Source organism: Oryx dammah, unplaced genomic scaffold (assembly GCF_014754425.2).
Source record: "Oryx dammah isolate SB20612 unplaced genomic scaffold, SCBI_Odam_1.1 HiC_scaffold_16, whole genome shotgun sequence".
NCBI lineage: Eukaryota > Metazoa > Chordata > Mammalia > Artiodactyla > Bovidae > Oryx > Oryx dammah.
In genome coordinates this window covers 49,029,711-49,045,124 of record NW_024070200.1, presented here as the reverse complement: position 1 = coordinate 49,045,124, position 15,414 = coordinate 49,029,711, and the positions used below count along the sequence as shown (strand labels likewise).

The window sequence follows — 15,414 nt, the reverse complement described above, 5'->3', positions numbered from 1 at the left end:
CCCCCTTTGGACCTTGAGTCAGTATTTGGATGCTCCTTTGGGTTGAAGTCAAGCAATAGTAAATGGCCTTTTGCAAACTTATCATCTAGGTTCCCTTGACCCTTGGCTCCTCTCCAACTGTGACCCTCTCTTTCCCCTCACAGACACTAGCTGCCCCAGGAGAAACCTATATTTACTGTCTTTCCTTCTCTTTCTCTGTCTCCAAGGCACTGGCTTCTGTCCTGAGAACTTCATGAAAAAGCTCTAAGCAAGGCTGTCAATGACTTTCAAATGGTCACATCCAGTGGACACTTTTCAGTGCTTATTTCATGTGATCTCTGCAGTATTTAACCAAAAGTTTTTGTTTAAATTTCTCTTGTCTTTCGCCGGGGTCCAGCCCCCGCAGGATCCAGGGAAACCCAAAGGAGAAACGGCTTCGGTGATTGATTTAGAGAGAGATAAGGAAAGAATGTTGAAGATAAGAAAACAGAGGAGAGAAAGAGGCTGATATTCCTTGGTTTACATAGAAAGCCAATAAAACTCCGAGACAAGAAGTTTGCCCTGTTCACAGAGGCCACAGGTGCCCTCCCGGTCTCCCGAGGGAGTGAAGACGCAGAACGGCTTCCCATTCAGGTCTTAGAAACCTGGGCAGATAAGTGAACGCAGGGAGCCCCTATGCTCCAAGGGATCAGCCTGAAAAAGAGAGAGAAGGAGAGAGAGAAAAAAAGAAGAAAAAACACGGGGTGACCAAGCTGTTTCGATGAGCGAGGCCCAAAAGCTTTATTTTTCAAAAGGTACTTTTATACCTTGCCTTATACATAGAGGGAAATGAAAGATGCAAGGTCACACAGAGTCAGCCCAAACATTCCAGCAGTTTTGCCCTTATCAAAACCAGGATTTTTCTGCATATCTTTCCCACAAATGATGTTGTGTAGAGTATCTTCTGGTCTTGGAGGCCTGTGAACATTTTATGATCCTCTTTTGATAAAGGCTGCTAAACCAGAAAACTTATTTTCCCTCAAAGTATTTTTTCTTTATATTTCTAATCTATGTCAGCTCAGAAAATGCCAAACAGAGTTACATTTCACAGAGCAAAGGTGCAGTGAGTTACAAGAAAGAACCAATTAGCTCAAAGATCTAATATGGTTAAATTCAAGGTTACACTTGTTTTTCTTACATTCTCACTATGTTAATTAATGCATTCCCAGGTGCACAGTGGATAAGAGATATGGGAACTTAGCAACAAGCATTGGCCCAATAATGAAATCCTACACCAGCACTAGCACTACTCTAATAACTTTTAACTCTTTCAAAGGCTCTATGTTTTAGGCTTTCTGTGCCTCTCACAGTTGGGAGGCTGTAAATAATCACATGCGTAGCTGTAAGAGTCTGGATATACCTGCCGAGCAAGCTAGAATGCTAACAGAGGGGGTTTGATTTGAAATATTCCTCTCATGTCCAGGAGACTTATTAGCTATAGCCCTAAGTTGATTTTCTCCAGAGAAAGGTGGTCAGGGTTAGCCCCCTATTAATGTCAGAGGAATTGGTGAAAGTCATGAAATAGTAAAACAGACAGATTCTGGTTTTGGGGTAGTTGCTCGAGAAAGCCTAGGGAGCCCCTTGAGTTCTGAAGCCTTGCTTAACAGTTCTCTTCCACATGACCTTGTCATGGGTGGGATCTCCCGTGACGGCTCCCAGCAGTCTTTCCTTAAAATGTTAATTTTATTTCAATGCTTCTTAAGATTTGTTTGCCATGGAGACTACCTCCTGGGAATGCCCCTGCCCTACCCCACCTGCCCCTGCTTCATCCCAGTACAGGAGAGAGTGGCAGCAGTGGGGGGCCTTCCCCTGCGCCTCCCTCACAGCTCCGCTTTCCTGGCACCTCTGGCCCTGGTGACATTAGGGTGCTGGGCTCTGAGGCTTTGTGATTGAGGACAGGAGACTTGTGAGGCCTTCACAGCCACCAGTTACTGCAAAGGGCTGCTGGTCTCAATACAGGGGAGCACATGGGCCCACACTATGCACACACATGTGCACTGAGCATACACACAAGGACACACCTTTCTGGAGAGGCCCCTTTAAGAGTTAGGGGGACGGGATGTTGGCATTGAGGTGGGACCCCCTCATCTTGTGTTACAGGCTGAGCCGTACCCCAAGGCTTTGATCCAGGTGTGGATGGGGAGTCAGTGGGAGGGGCTTCCAGAAACAAATTTGGATGAGGGTGGAAATTGGCTGGACTCTTCAGTACTCTAGACAAAATGGAGCAATTAGAATATGTGAATGTCTTTCTCACTTTTTTTTTATTTTCCTTCTCACATCATTATATTGAGATTTAAAAGGGACATTGTGGATATAGGCAAAGGGACAAGCCTTTTCTCTATGACTAACATCAGGAACTGATGGGAACCAGAAGCTCCAGGGAATTTTTAAAAATTATATACACTGATCTAGATCATATTATGCCTGAGTCTCATAGAACCAAGAAACAGCAGCAGAAACCAACTGGCACACAGAAACACACAAGTGTGTGTCCCCTTACACTCAAGCACTGCAGTTGCTTTGACAATGGAAGCAGCAACCCCCACCCCCACAAAGCCCCTGCCTAAGAAAATTTGAAAAGAAACTTCCCCCTCTAAGTACAGGGTTACTCAGTAGTTTTTGCCCTCCTAATCAGAAGATAGAAAAAATATATATACATATATATATATATCTCAGGCTAGCATCGCCTTTAAGGCTGCAGTGGCCATGCTCTTCTCCCTGCAGAGGCAGGACAAGCTGTTTTGAACACTGGGGCAGGAGGGCCACATCGCTGCCCCTCACCAACACTGCAAACAGGTGTCTTCAAGATCCAGGGGTTCTTCACCAACTCCTTTTTTTGATTCCCTATAAAGTAGTTGGGATGGAAAGCATTCACCCCTGGCTTCCTCTAAGATGCCCTCTAGGCAGCAGGTGTTTAGGGAGCCTGCAAAAATTCTGAAGCCAATCCAGGCGGGGCCCTGGAATCCAGGGTCTCTGTTTTAAGACTTCTGCCCGCTGGAAATAATTGACCTCTTGAGATTTTTTTTTTAATTGAAGGGAGGGCACACTGTACACACCCCCTCTCCACTCAGATAATTGAGGCCCAATGCCTAGTTACCCATGCCATCCCTGAACTCACCCAGACACCAAGTAAGGCACTGCCAGGGGTACAGACTTGCTTTGGTAACGAGGCCCCTCTGGATGTCCAGGGTGTGAACAGCCACAGAGAGAGGTATGTGCTGTGAAGTCAGCACCTTAGGAGGTGGGAGGGGGCGGTGGGCAGAGAAGGAGGAAATCTGATCTTGATGGATCAGCAGGAAAATGGGGAGAGGAGGTCAGGACATAGGAGATGAGAAAACCAAGGATGATCAGAAAAGGGGCAAAAGCAGAAAATGTAGAAAAGATGAGAGAAGCAAAAGAAAGACAAAACAGGGTGTGAGCAAACACATAAAACAGGACAAACAGAGAAGAGAGAGAGATGAACAGGGAAGGATGTGAGACGGGGAGCCAGGAAGACGACATCAGAGCTCAGCACAGAAACCTCTTTTGACAAGAGGGTTGATCCTCAGTCCTTGACAAAAACCTAGTGGGCTGAGATCACCAGGTCGGCCACGTAAATCAGCAGGTTGATGGCTGTCAGGAAGGCCACAGCCGGTCGATAGTCCCTGCGGCTCGAGCAGTGGGTGAGCCTCAACACGTCCCAGAATCCCTCAGGCTTGTCCTTAATCTCCTCACCTACTGGGTAGAGCCACCAGAGAACCAAAGCAGTGGAGTAGAGGAGGACGGAGAGCAGGGTCAGCTGGACAGGCAGCCTGTACTCCCAGTTGCCCAGGTTCAGCAGCGTGGCCACAGTTGCCTGGGCGAAGCAGATGCAATAGATGGCCAGACCCCACCCGTGAGCTGGCTCCTTCAGGTGCCGGGAAGTGTTGCTGATTAAGGCGAAGATGACACAGGCCACAAACATCTCCAGCACCTTCAGCACACCCTGTGTGGTGTACACAGCGCAGGTGAGGTCTTTGAGCTTGTAGCAGTTCCACGTGCAGGACAATTCGAGACCATAAAGGAAACACATAATGGAGGTGAATGTTAGGGCAGTGTTGACCCGGCTTATGAAAGGGTCCCAAGGCAAAAACTGGACTCTCTGGATAGACTGGACAAGGAATGGTGAGAGACAGACGTGGGCGGCGAAGCAGGCATCTGTGAGGGGCATGTGGTACGAGAAAGGAAAGTGGGACTGGATATTACATAATTCAACTATGACTACGATGAGGCTTATGGGCAAAGAGAGGAACCAGATGAGCATGGCGCAGGTATTTATGGCCTTGTAACCTACGCCCCACTTCTGAAAGCCAGGAGTCACCAGCCAGAAGGCCACACAGCTGGAGAAGAGCTGCAGCAGGCGGAAGCAGAACCATACCAAGGCCAAGTAGTCCCGGTCTGTGGATGTGGACCTGGTGGCCACGGTGCTGTGACGGTCAGGCAGGTCCTGGTCACCAGCTGTGGCAGTGCTCCTCACTGAAGATCCACCAGAGAAAGATCCAGCTCTGGAGATGGATTGAGTCAGATGCCTGAAAACGACCCAGGGCCCTGTGACAGCCAAGGCTCAGGACCTGTAGAGTGAGAACCAATGACTCAGACACTTGGGTAACAGCACAGCCACTCCAGAATGGTTCTCCCCACCCATCATTGGTGGCGTTTTCAGGAGACTTGTTTTATCCGAAACCTCACAGCTGGATTGAGGGCAGCATCAAATCCGTGTATATATTTTTATCTCTCTGTGCTGCTGCTGCTGCTGCTAAGTCGCTTCAGTCGTGTCCGACTCTGTGCGACCCTGTAGACAGCAGCCCACCAGGCTCCCCCGTGCCTGGGATTCTCCAGGCAAGAATACTGGAGTGGGTTGTCATTTCCTTCTCCAATGCATGAAAGTGAAAAGTGAAAGGGAAGTCGCTCAGTCATGTCTGACTTTTAGCGACCCCATGGACTGCAGCCTACCAGGCTCCTCCGTCCATGGGATTTTCCAGGCAAGAGTACAGGAGTGGGGTGCCATTGCCTTCTTTGTGCTAGGTGCCATTATCTAAAGGAATATAGAGTATGCTGCTCCTTTTCTACAATCACAAACCTTCATGATTCTCAAAATTGAAAAAGAATAAAAAAAAAAATAGTTTGGTAGCAAATTTTGACCTGAACAGACCTGAGACAATTAATGATTTTTGTTTATTTCAAAGAAAGTGAATGTTCAAAAGTACAGTTGCCAAAATGAATGTATTTGATTACAAATTGTTTTTAGACACCAGTGGGGTGTGATACTGAAGAAGGAATTCATAGGGCCTGGACTCCATCTTAGGCCTGTTCCTGCTGATCATGCTCGGCCACCTTTCCAATGGACTCTGAACTCTGTGTTTAGTGCCTGTGAAAACAACAACAGAAGGATAAGACCCCCTCCAGACAGGCGAACCTTGAAGATCATATCTAGGTTACTCATTGCCTAAGAGAAAACATACACTAATCACCCCTTCCTCCAGACAGGCCATAAATTTTTCTGTATCTGTCGGAGTGTAACCTTGGGTTTATTGATTATTGGCTAATTGTTTGACTGTTTGAGCACATAGCACGTGAATGATGGGGTTATTTGGATGGTATTTTCCTTGGTTTATGTAAGTCTCAAGGAATTTGGAGTGGTGGGTTCAGACATGTACAAATGGGTATAAAAGATTTTCACAAATGCTGGTCGGGGTCCTTGGCTAAGAGGAGACTCTGCCTTGGGCCCACCGGTGTAATAAACTGCACTCCACCATCTGCGTTGGCCTTCTGAGTGAGTTTGTTTCCCGGAACGTGTGGCTACAACAATGTCATATAGAGTAGATGTACTGTGTTACTAGTCAGAAGCAGAAAGTTTCTGAATTCAGAAGCATATCTGTCCCAAAGGGATTACAGAAAAAAGACTATGGATTGTAGTCTTTTGGAGGACGTGTCCCAGCCTGTCCACCCTGCAGCATCACTAGAAGGAGCTGCCATCTGAGGGGACACAGCCCCAACCAGAGGAGGGCACCTTCAGGGGTGAACAGGGAGGAGCCATGGGGTGAGAGCAAGGCCGTGGGGACAGAATGACCTGGGAAGTAGGGACTGTTGTGAATCCCTTCCACCCATTTTTGCTTCAACCTGTGACTCTTCACCCCTGGGGAGGGGAGATCTCAACCCAGCATGACTCCCAAGGACGAGTGTCTTGGAGAAATCACAGAACAAATTAACATAATGTTTGGCTCATAAGCTCCAAAGCAGCCATCCATGTGCCAGTCTGGAAAGATCTAGGAGTGGCCTACCTGTGTGGATTTTCCTGGCCTAGAAGACTGGTTATCAGCTTCAAAGCTGGGAAGAAGGGATTGGAAATGAACAAGGATGGTGTGTCTGATGCTGATGGGGAGTCTTCCAGGGCATCCCAGGGAGGGGGTGAGGATGGACAGATGATCACCCCCTTTTAAAGGCAGGAGCTGAAAGAGGAGGTCCCTGCAGGACCCCTGGGAGGGGCCAGCCCTGAGGATGCTCCCGGGAATAGCCGGGGGGGGGGGGGCAGAGTGGAGATGACTGGGGGGGACCCCAGTGTCCCAGGGGCCCTGAGGCAACCCAGTAGGGGTCTTCTGACCCAGAAGGGATGCAGGCATGGAGACAACCTTCCCCACTGAGGAGGGGCCTGGACTGGAACTGAGACAAGAGAACAGGGGCCTGAAGGGGTTTCAGGGCTGTGACAGGGACACGTGGCCAGAGTGGCAGGGACCCTGGAGACCACGGAATTGCCCAGGTCACCTGCCCAAGACAGTCCTGCCAGCTAGGGCTACAGTCCTGTTCACACAGGGGCTCCTCCAGGGTCCAGTGTTGGGGGGAGTGAGGCCCCTCCCAGCCCACCCCCTCCTCAGGGAAGGCTGTTTCCAAGGGACTATTTGCTGAGAGGCCCCAGGGCAGAAGGGCCAGCACCCTGAGCTCCAGCCAGCTTCCTGCCATCAGGGGATTATTATATCACCTTTGCTGATAATAAACCCTGGGACAAGCTGAGGCTGGAAAGAGAAACACAGAGCAAACCTGAGAACCTCCCTGGACTCCCAAAGCTCCTTGAGCCCCAATTGCCAGTGGAGCCCTGGAGCCTGCAGACGTCCCAGTGGGTGCTGCCGGGGTGGGGAGGGCACTGGCGTGAGGAAGGCTGGGGGTGTCATGCTCTCTGTACCCCAGTTTGATCCCAGCTTAATTACCTGAACTCACCCTGAGATTCCACCTAAGACTAAAAGACAATTTTGGATCCTTCTCATGTCACAGAGGGAGGGCTTGGGGAAGGAGAGGATGAGGTTCCTTCTGTGTGACCCTGGGTAAGGCATGTGCCCTCTCTGGGCCTCAGTTCCCCCACCTGGAAATCAGCAGCTTTGCCTGAGTCTCCCCAGCAGCCCCTCTGTCAGGAGGCATTTAACAGGAGGCTTCCTGTGTGCTGTTTTGGATCTGTCAGGAATTCTCTGCTCCTTATTAATTCCTGAATACTCAGGAATTAAGAGGAGAGGCAAGCCTCTCCCGGGGGCTGAAGAATCCAGGCATTTCCTATATTAGTTTTTCTATACAGTGATAAGTACCCTCTTCCTTCTTGTGAACCATACGGTAAAAGTGATTGTTTACAACTCTCTCTCTCTTTAATATGGGTCGCCTATGTTTTGTAAGTCTGGAATTTTAATCTTTATCTTTGCTGAGAATAACTACCTTGTAAGACAGTATATATGCCCACACCATGTTGATTAAAACACCTTTGCTCCATCAGAGCTCTGGTCCCGGTGTCTTTCTTTCTCTTTCTTTCTCTCTCTCAGGCTATTTCTTTGGAGCACAGAGGCCCTCTGAGTTCACCTTCCTGCCTGGGCTTCTAAGACCCTCTCGAGAAGTCACTCTGTGCCTTTACCCCATCGAGAGGGTGCCTGAGGCCTCCGTGAACAGAGCAAGCCCCGTGTCAGGGACTTTATTGGCTTTCTGCGTAAACCAAGGAATATCAGCCTCTCTCTCTCCTTTACCTTCTTATCGTCGACTCTGGACCACCAGGTTCCAGTCCATTAAAGGACCGCAACACCCCTCCTTCACTCTAATCTGTGATCCTAGACATGGTGCCCCTGTCAGAGTACAGCCTGGATGTGGCTGAGCCCTACCTGCCCAGCAGCCAGACTTGTGGACTGGAAGACAGGGAACTGGGAAGGTCATGGTCAGGACAGAGGAAGGAGGAGGAGGTGCCAGAAGGGCAAAGAAGGTGGAGGGGAGAGATTGTGGGAGATCCCTCAGGGCTGGATGAACCTGGGCAAGTTACTCACCAGAGCCTTAGTTTCCCCATCTGTGCAGGAGGCTTTAGTATCTACTTTACATTAATTAAATGTATGGAAGCATGTGAAGGGCTTATCAGAGCCCTGGTGCATGGCACACTCAATCCATGCCATTTACCTGTCCCCCTCCCCCTCACAAAGGACCCAGAAGGCCCTGGACATCAGCACATGCAGCTTGATTTGCTGCAGATCAGGGGCTGCAAACCAGCTTGTACTGGAGGTGGTCCAGGGATGTGTTTGGTTTCCCTTCAGAAAGTGATGGTAGAGAATCAACATTCTTCTTTTCCTTAAGTGTTTGGTAGCTGCACAGTGCTCCAATTTCACATGAAAATCCGGATTTCCAGCTCCTTTTCAAGCCTCAGGAGATCTGCCTTCACTGGGCTGCATTCCCTAAAAAGGGGGTCACTGGAGCTGAGCAGCTGCTCTCTCCTCTATATTGGTTTTCATTCTCCATTTAATTTCCTATATTTTCTTTTTCTCATGTATAACTGAACTGACGTAAATTAGGACTATGATCATCTCCCACGTCCTGTTTTCGCCTCTTGGGTGTGACCAGGCTTCCTGCCTGCTCACAGAAGCATCTACCCCTCCATCCAGGGAGCATCCATGTCCTTAGCCTCATGTACAGCCTTCAGCACATTTCACATGCTCTGACATCACATTTGGACATGTGTGTGCATACATGCACACAAGTTTATAAGGCATATCTGTATATCTTTTCCAGCTTTATACACGTGAGACCATATCATGCACACAGCATCTTGCTTTTTCACCACCCTTTTGAGGTGCAGCTGGTCCTCTCCAGGGGCCCTAGTCCTCTCCATCCCCTTTACTTATTTCCTTCCCTCCTGGCTCCTGCAGGTGTTTGGACTGACCAGCCTTCTCTAGATCAGTTGACCCTCCCCTGTGAGTCTCAGACACTGGGGGACACAGGATATGACCAAGGGTCCTGGGATCCACATGACCACCATGCTCTAGAGTAGGAGGTCAGCAAGCTTTTCTGAAAACTTAAAAAAAATATATGACAAAGAATTTATTTTTCATTTCTGGAAATTCATCTTGAATTTCTAGGGCTACTGCAGCAAATCATCACAAGCCTGATGGCTTAAAACAACAGCAGTGTATTCTCTCACAGTTCTGGAGGTCAGAGTTTTGAAACAAGGTGTGAGCAGGGCTGCTCTGTCTCTGATGCCCCAGGGAAGGGTCCCTCTTCACCTCTTTTAGCTTCTGGAAGCCCCTTAGCCATGTTACCCAACTCGGGCTTGTCTGCTTATCCCTCAAGAAGCCAAACATTGAGAGACCAGTGTCGGGAACAAGGTGCTGCTGCTCCACTGTGAACACAATCATCACCCGTGTCTGTGTATCAGCCTACGTTGGGCAGTGGGTTGAAAAAAATACTAATGAACATTTCTACCATTTTTTCAGGATCACCTGTGTACGGAGGACTGGTGTTTTTATGGTTCAGTAGGCTCGAGGTGGAAAACAAAGTCCAATGAAGGCCAACTGGCTGTCCTCTCGCACTCAGACCTCCTGCAGAGAATCGTCTTGTTGGAAATCTACCCTCTCCCTCCCCCTCCCGCCTTGTAGTGGACACACCCTGACCAAACTTGAGTGTCCTGTCAGGTCTTAAAGGAAGAAACTATTTCAGATCCTCTTTTTCTCATGCTGGGCAGGGGGTAGGGGGGTGCCCCGGGTTAGAACTCCCCTGGTGTTAGAACAATAGAACTCTTCTGCGGTCCAGAGACTGGGGAAGGGGGCGCAGACCTAGGCAGCCCCTGCCTGGGGCATTAGGATAGGAACCACAGAGGTGGGGGAAATTCAGTTCCATAAGATGTGATCCCTTCCTCTCCCTCCCTCGCCTGCAAAGACTCGTCTGTAAAAGGGGCAGGCTTTTCATAGTTTAGTTTTCCTTTTGCCTTTAATTTAGCGCCCTTGTTGGAAGAATTTTGCCTTTCAGTGCCCTGTTACTGTTACTATGGAGTAACAGGAAGGCCTGCACATGGAGTTCCCTCCTGCTTACCAGATCTTTGACAAATTAGTTCTAACTCCAAATAGTGGAGAAATTTAGAGACCCATTCAGGGGCCACCGTTCTTCAGAATCAAAAGCAAACTGGGCCAGTCTGTATTGCAATTTAAAAAAAGACTTTAAAAACAAGGTCATAGCTCTAGTTTTGCCATCCTGCCAGGATGTGTCCAGTGGACTTCTACAAAGTCTAGAAGTCCACTGGATGGATGTAAGCCCCCGCCTACTTCACTTACCCTAGAACAGAGTACAAACAAACATACAAATTCCCTCTTGGGTAGAGACTGGTACAGAGTCACAGAAAAGCCAGCTCCCACTCCTGTTCTGTCCAAATTGACCTCAAATTTCCAAAGGGCAAAGAATATTCCCAAACAGGTGGGAAGGGGGCTTCCAAGGTACATATCCCTCTACTCACTTAGTAAACACTGCAGCTCCTTCAGAGGCCAGTTTCCTTCTCTCAACAGAAAGCGAAAGCAGGCTGTGGGCTGTGGGGGAAGCACGCTGATTGAAGCCACCCACCCTGGCCAGGCACCAGCCTACCCTGGCCAGGCACCATAGTAACCATTTGCATGAGTTGTTTTACGACCGGAACTACTGGTAAGGAACAGGGACCTAATAAGCCTCCACCAACCAGAAGAGTTTGGAAAAGGTCAAAAGGAGACACCACCTGTCCGACCATCTCCCAGAATCCTTCTCTCTGGCATCCATCTTGGCTGAACAAGGCACCACCAGGAAGGACTCTGAGTCAGAACGATTGGCTAAAGACAACCCAGAAACTAATCCCATCACCGTAAAACCTGAGACTGCGAGCCATGCGGCAGAGCAGTTCTGGGTTCCCTTACCCTACTGCTCTCCACCGGGTGCCCTTTCCCAATAAAATCTCTTGCTTTGTCAGCACGTGTGTCTCCTTGGACAATTCATTTCCAAGTGTTAGACAAGAGGCCAGTTTTGGGCCCTGGAAAGGGTCCCCCTTCCTGCAACAGAAGGACTCGGGAGGGACAGGGCAAGTTCGGAAACTAACATATTTGGTAGCTACTGGCACATCCCTGTAGATCCTCGCTGGGAGCAACTGGCACCTCGACCTTCTCAGACGCACCACCCTTGTCGCCCCCGGAGGAGGGGGAGGGGCCGGAGCCCCAGGGACGTGACTGCTGCCGGGATGGCCAACATTGTCACCCAGCTCAGAAGAACTCAGTATTGAGAAACAAGTGTTGAGTAAAAGAAAAGTAGCTTTATTTTAAGGAAATTGCAACTGGGGGAGAAGGTAGACCACTGTGCAAAAGAACCAGCTGGCAGCACTCCAAGGTTGAGCCGGGACTCACACAAGAGGGAAACAGGAAAGGGATGCAGGCTGTAGGCTGCATTGCTGGGGGTGCTCTGTGCTTCTATTTCTAGAGACTTTACATTAACCACGAGACACCTTTCTGGGTTTTAAACTTGAGTGTGGTACTTACATTGTCCAGATCAGTGGGTCATTCATTATTCTACAGGTCACTGGTCATATATTTCTAGAGAAAGAAGAACTAAGACAGAAACAGACAAAAACAGACAGATCAACACAGTCCATTTTTTGGACTGATCAAACAGATCAAAACAGTCCATCAAACTCCGGAGCTGTGTTTAACTATTCATAAGACTTTGGTTACAAAACAAGCAAGGTTTTAACACTATTGATAGGGTCTGACCATCACCATCACTATGGCAGGAAGCTGGCTGGGGCTCAGGATGCTGGCCCTTCAGCCCTGGAGGTCTCTCAGCAAATAGTCCCTTGGAAGCAGGGCAGCTGTCCCTGAGGAGGGGGTGGGCTGGGAGGGGCCTCACTCCCCAACACACTGGACCCTGGAGGAGCCCCTGTGTGAGTGGGACTGCAGCCCTGGCTGGCAAGACTGTCTTGGGCAGGTGACCTGGGCAATTCCATGGTCTCCAGGGTCCCCGCCACTCTGGCCACGTGTCCCTGTCACAGCCTGGAAACCCCTTCAGGCCCCTGTTCTCCTGTCTATTTCCAGTCCAGGCCCCTCCTCCATGGGGAAGGTTGGCTCCATGCCTGCATCTTTTCTGGGTCAGAAGACACCTACTGGGCTGCCTCAAGGCCACTGGGACCCTGGGATCCCCCCAGTCATCTCCACTCTGCCCCCAGCCCCCATCCCAGTCCCGGGTGCAACCTCAGGGCTGTAACCTCTCCCGGGTCCTGCAGGGGCCTCCTCTTTCAGCTCCTGCCCTTCCCTGGGATGCCCTGAAAGGCCCCCCATCAGAATGAGAGACAGCATCCTTGTTCATTTCTAATCCCTTCTTCCCAGCTTGGAAGCTGCTAAGCAGTCTCCCAGGCCAGGAGAATCCTCCCTCAGGTAGGACTACTTCTAGATCTTTCCAGACTCTCACCTGGATGGCAGCTTTGGAGCTTAAGAGTCAGACATTATGTTAATTTATTCTGTGGTTCCTCGAAGATGTTCCACTTTGGAGTCATGCTGGGTTGGGAGGCTCCCCTCCCCAATGAGGAAGAGTCACATGTGAAGGCAAAATTGGGGAAGGGGATTCACAACAGTCCCTACTTCCCATGTCATCTCATCCCCATGGCCTTGCTCTCACCCCATGGCTCCTCCCTGTTCACCAGTGAAGCTGCCCTCCTCCGGGTGGGTGTGTGTCCCTCAGATGGCAGCTCCTTCTAGTGAAGGCTGCAGGGAGGAGAGGCCGGGTCACGTGTGTCTTCAGGTTGCTGCAGAAGGAGGTCATGGCCCTGAAGGGGTGTCCTGGGCCCCAGAGCCCCGAGCTTTGGTTCTGGGCTCCCACCCATGGGCCCTGCAGACATGTGGGCTGTAGAGCAAAACGCTCAATCCACGGTTTTGGCATTGCTATCTGGGTTCTCACTCCTCAGCTTTTAACCTTAGGGAAGCCACTTGAGTCCTCCAGCCTTAGTTTTCTCATCTGTAAAATGGGGTTAGCAGTATAATCCACTGTCTCTTTTCTGAAAGCTTTGGAGTCAGAATTGAGATATGCTCTAGAATTGAGAAATTTTCAGCCCCAAACAGATAACCTGGTGCATCCATGCTATATGACATAATACTGAAAACTCTTTGTAATTAAATACATTAGTATTTATGCAACTGCCTAAATTAAACTTTCACACTAAGTTAAATAAATATGTGCATGCTAAATCACTTCAGTCGTGTCCACCTCTTTGCAACCCTATGGACTGTAGCACACCGGGCTCCTCTGTCCATGGGATTCTCCAGGCAAGAATACTGGAGTGGGTTGCCATGCTCTGCTCCAGGGGATCTTCCCAACCCCAGGATTGAATCCGCGTCTTCTGAGGCTCCTGCATTGCACCCAGATTCTTTACCCTTGAGCTAATGGGGAAACCCCAAGTAAAATAAATAAAGATCATTAATTATCTAGTGTATGTTTAGGTCAAATTCTGTTACCAAATGAATTATTTAATACTTCTTAATTTTCAGAGCCTGAAAGGCTTGGGATGTCAGATAAAGGCCATCCTACTCTGTGTTTCTGTAGATAATGACAAAGCTCAAAGGGTAAAAATATGTTCATGGTTTGAAGCCAGACCCAACCCAGCTAGGAGTTTTGGGATAAGACAAGTCTCCTGACAAGGCCAAGGCTGATGGGTGGGGAGAACCATTCTGGAGCGGCTGTGCTGTTATCCGAGTGTCTGAGACATTGGTTCCAACTCCACAGATCCTGAGCCTCAGCCGTCACAGGGCCCTGAGCCTTTCCCTGGCAACTGACTATCCACCTCCGAAGCTGGATCTTTCTCCGGTGGGCCCTCAGCCACGACCACTCTCATACTGGTGAAGGTGACCTGCATGACCACCGTGACCTCCATGTAATCGTCCTGAGGCCTGGACTTCTGGGCCATCATGGGCTACTTCCTCCGAACGCTGCAGCTGCTCTCCACCTGCGTGGCCATCTCACTAGTGGGCAGCCTGGACAGCTGGACGGTGCCCACAAGTAACTGGTCCTTTGTTATCTTGTGCTTTTGCTTTGTGGTGACCTTCATCATCCTCATAATCGAATCACTGGCGCTTCAGTACCACTTCTCCTTCTCTTGGGGGGATTTTCTCCTCTGCCATGCCTGCTACCTCTCCCTCTTCTGCCTCTTGGTCTCCATCATTTACCCCACTACCTATGTTCAGTTTTTGTTTTACACCCCCTCCTGGGACCACGCCATCGCTGCTACTGCGTTCTGCTTCATTTCTACTGTGTCTTATGCCACCGAAGCAATCTGGATCTTGCGCTGGCCTCAGACGGGTGATTTCACTGGCTATATAGGCAGCTTGCCATTCCTCTTCAAGATGCTAGAGACACTGGTGGCCTGTGTCATCTTACCCTTCATCAGCAATCCCTACCTGTACATGGACCATCCATTACTGGTGTCGTGCGTGGTCGTGTACTCCATCTGCTTCATCCTGGGGATCGTGACCATCCTGTTGAACCTGGCTGACTATGAGAACCGGCTGCCCATCTCCTCCTCCACGTTCCATCTGATGCTGAGCCTGCTGTCTGTCCTTCTCTACATTGGTGCTCTGGTCGTCTGGGCGCTCTACCAATTTGACGTAAAGTTTGGCGGGCAGCCCGAGAGGTCCAGGGATGTGAGCTGTCGACATAGACTTAGCAACTATGTTTGCACCTGGGACCAGCGCCTGGCTGTGGCCGTCCTGACAGCCATCAACCTGCTGATTTACGTGGCCGACCTGGGGTACTGGGCTCGCCAGGCTTCTGTAGGGACTGAGGACCAGCCCGGGGACTCCTGACCCCCTCTGCTCACAGGAGGTATCTTCACCGAGCTCTGACGTCTTCCTGGCTCCCTCGCTCCTTCCTCATACCCTCCCGCCTTCATCTCACTCTCCTTTCTGTTCCCTTCCCCTGTTCTGCTCTGTCTCCCTCCTGTTTTCCTTGGTTTTCCACATTCTGTTTTGCCTCTTTCTCTTGCTTCTCTCATCTTTTCTACATTTTTTACTTTTTGCCCCTTTTCTGGTCATCCTTGGTTTTCTCATCTCCTGTGTCCTGACCACCTCTCCCCATCTTCCTTCTTCTGATCCATCAGGA

The 15,414-nt window shown here is 49.8% G+C and overlaps 2 protein-coding genes across 2 annotated transcripts; one reads left to right on the top strand and one right to left on the bottom strand.

The window, feature by feature from the left end:
- Positions 1 to 2,262: 2,262 nt before the first annotated feature.
- Positions 2,263 to 14,224, bottom strand: LOC120875358 (myeloid-associated differentiation marker-like). The gene is made up of 2 exons (XM_040257123.1): positions 14,095 to 14,224; positions 2,263 to 4,599 (listed from the first exon to the last, which is right to left on the bottom strand). Exons 1-2 carry the CDS (start codon positions 14,222 to 14,224, stop codon positions 3,581 to 3,583), a joined length of 1,149 nt encoding a protein of 382 aa, XP_040113057.1. The 3' UTR covers positions 2,263 to 3,580.
- Position 14,225: 1 nt separating this feature from the next.
- Positions 14,226 to 15,119, top strand: LOC120875357 (myeloid-associated differentiation marker-like). The gene has a single exon (XM_040257122.1). It carries the CDS (start codon positions 14,226 to 14,228, stop codon positions 15,117 to 15,119), a length of 894 nt encoding a protein of 297 aa, XP_040113056.1.
- The last annotated feature ends 295 nt before the right edge of the window (positions 15,120 to 15,414 follow it).

Coding starts and splice junctions, on each gene's coding strand:
- LOC120875358 (XM_040257123.1), bottom strand. CDS start 14,224: ATGGCCCAGAAGTCCAGGCCTCAGGACGATTACATGGAGGTCACGGTG. Junction 4,600..14,094: donor TCCAGCTTCGGAGGTGGATA/GTCAGTTGCCAG, acceptor ACAGGTCCTGAG/CCTTGGCTGTCACAGGGCCC.
- LOC120875357 (XM_040257122.1), top strand. CDS start 14,226: ATGGGCTACTTCCTCCGAACGCTGCAGCTGCTCTCCACCTGCGTGGCC.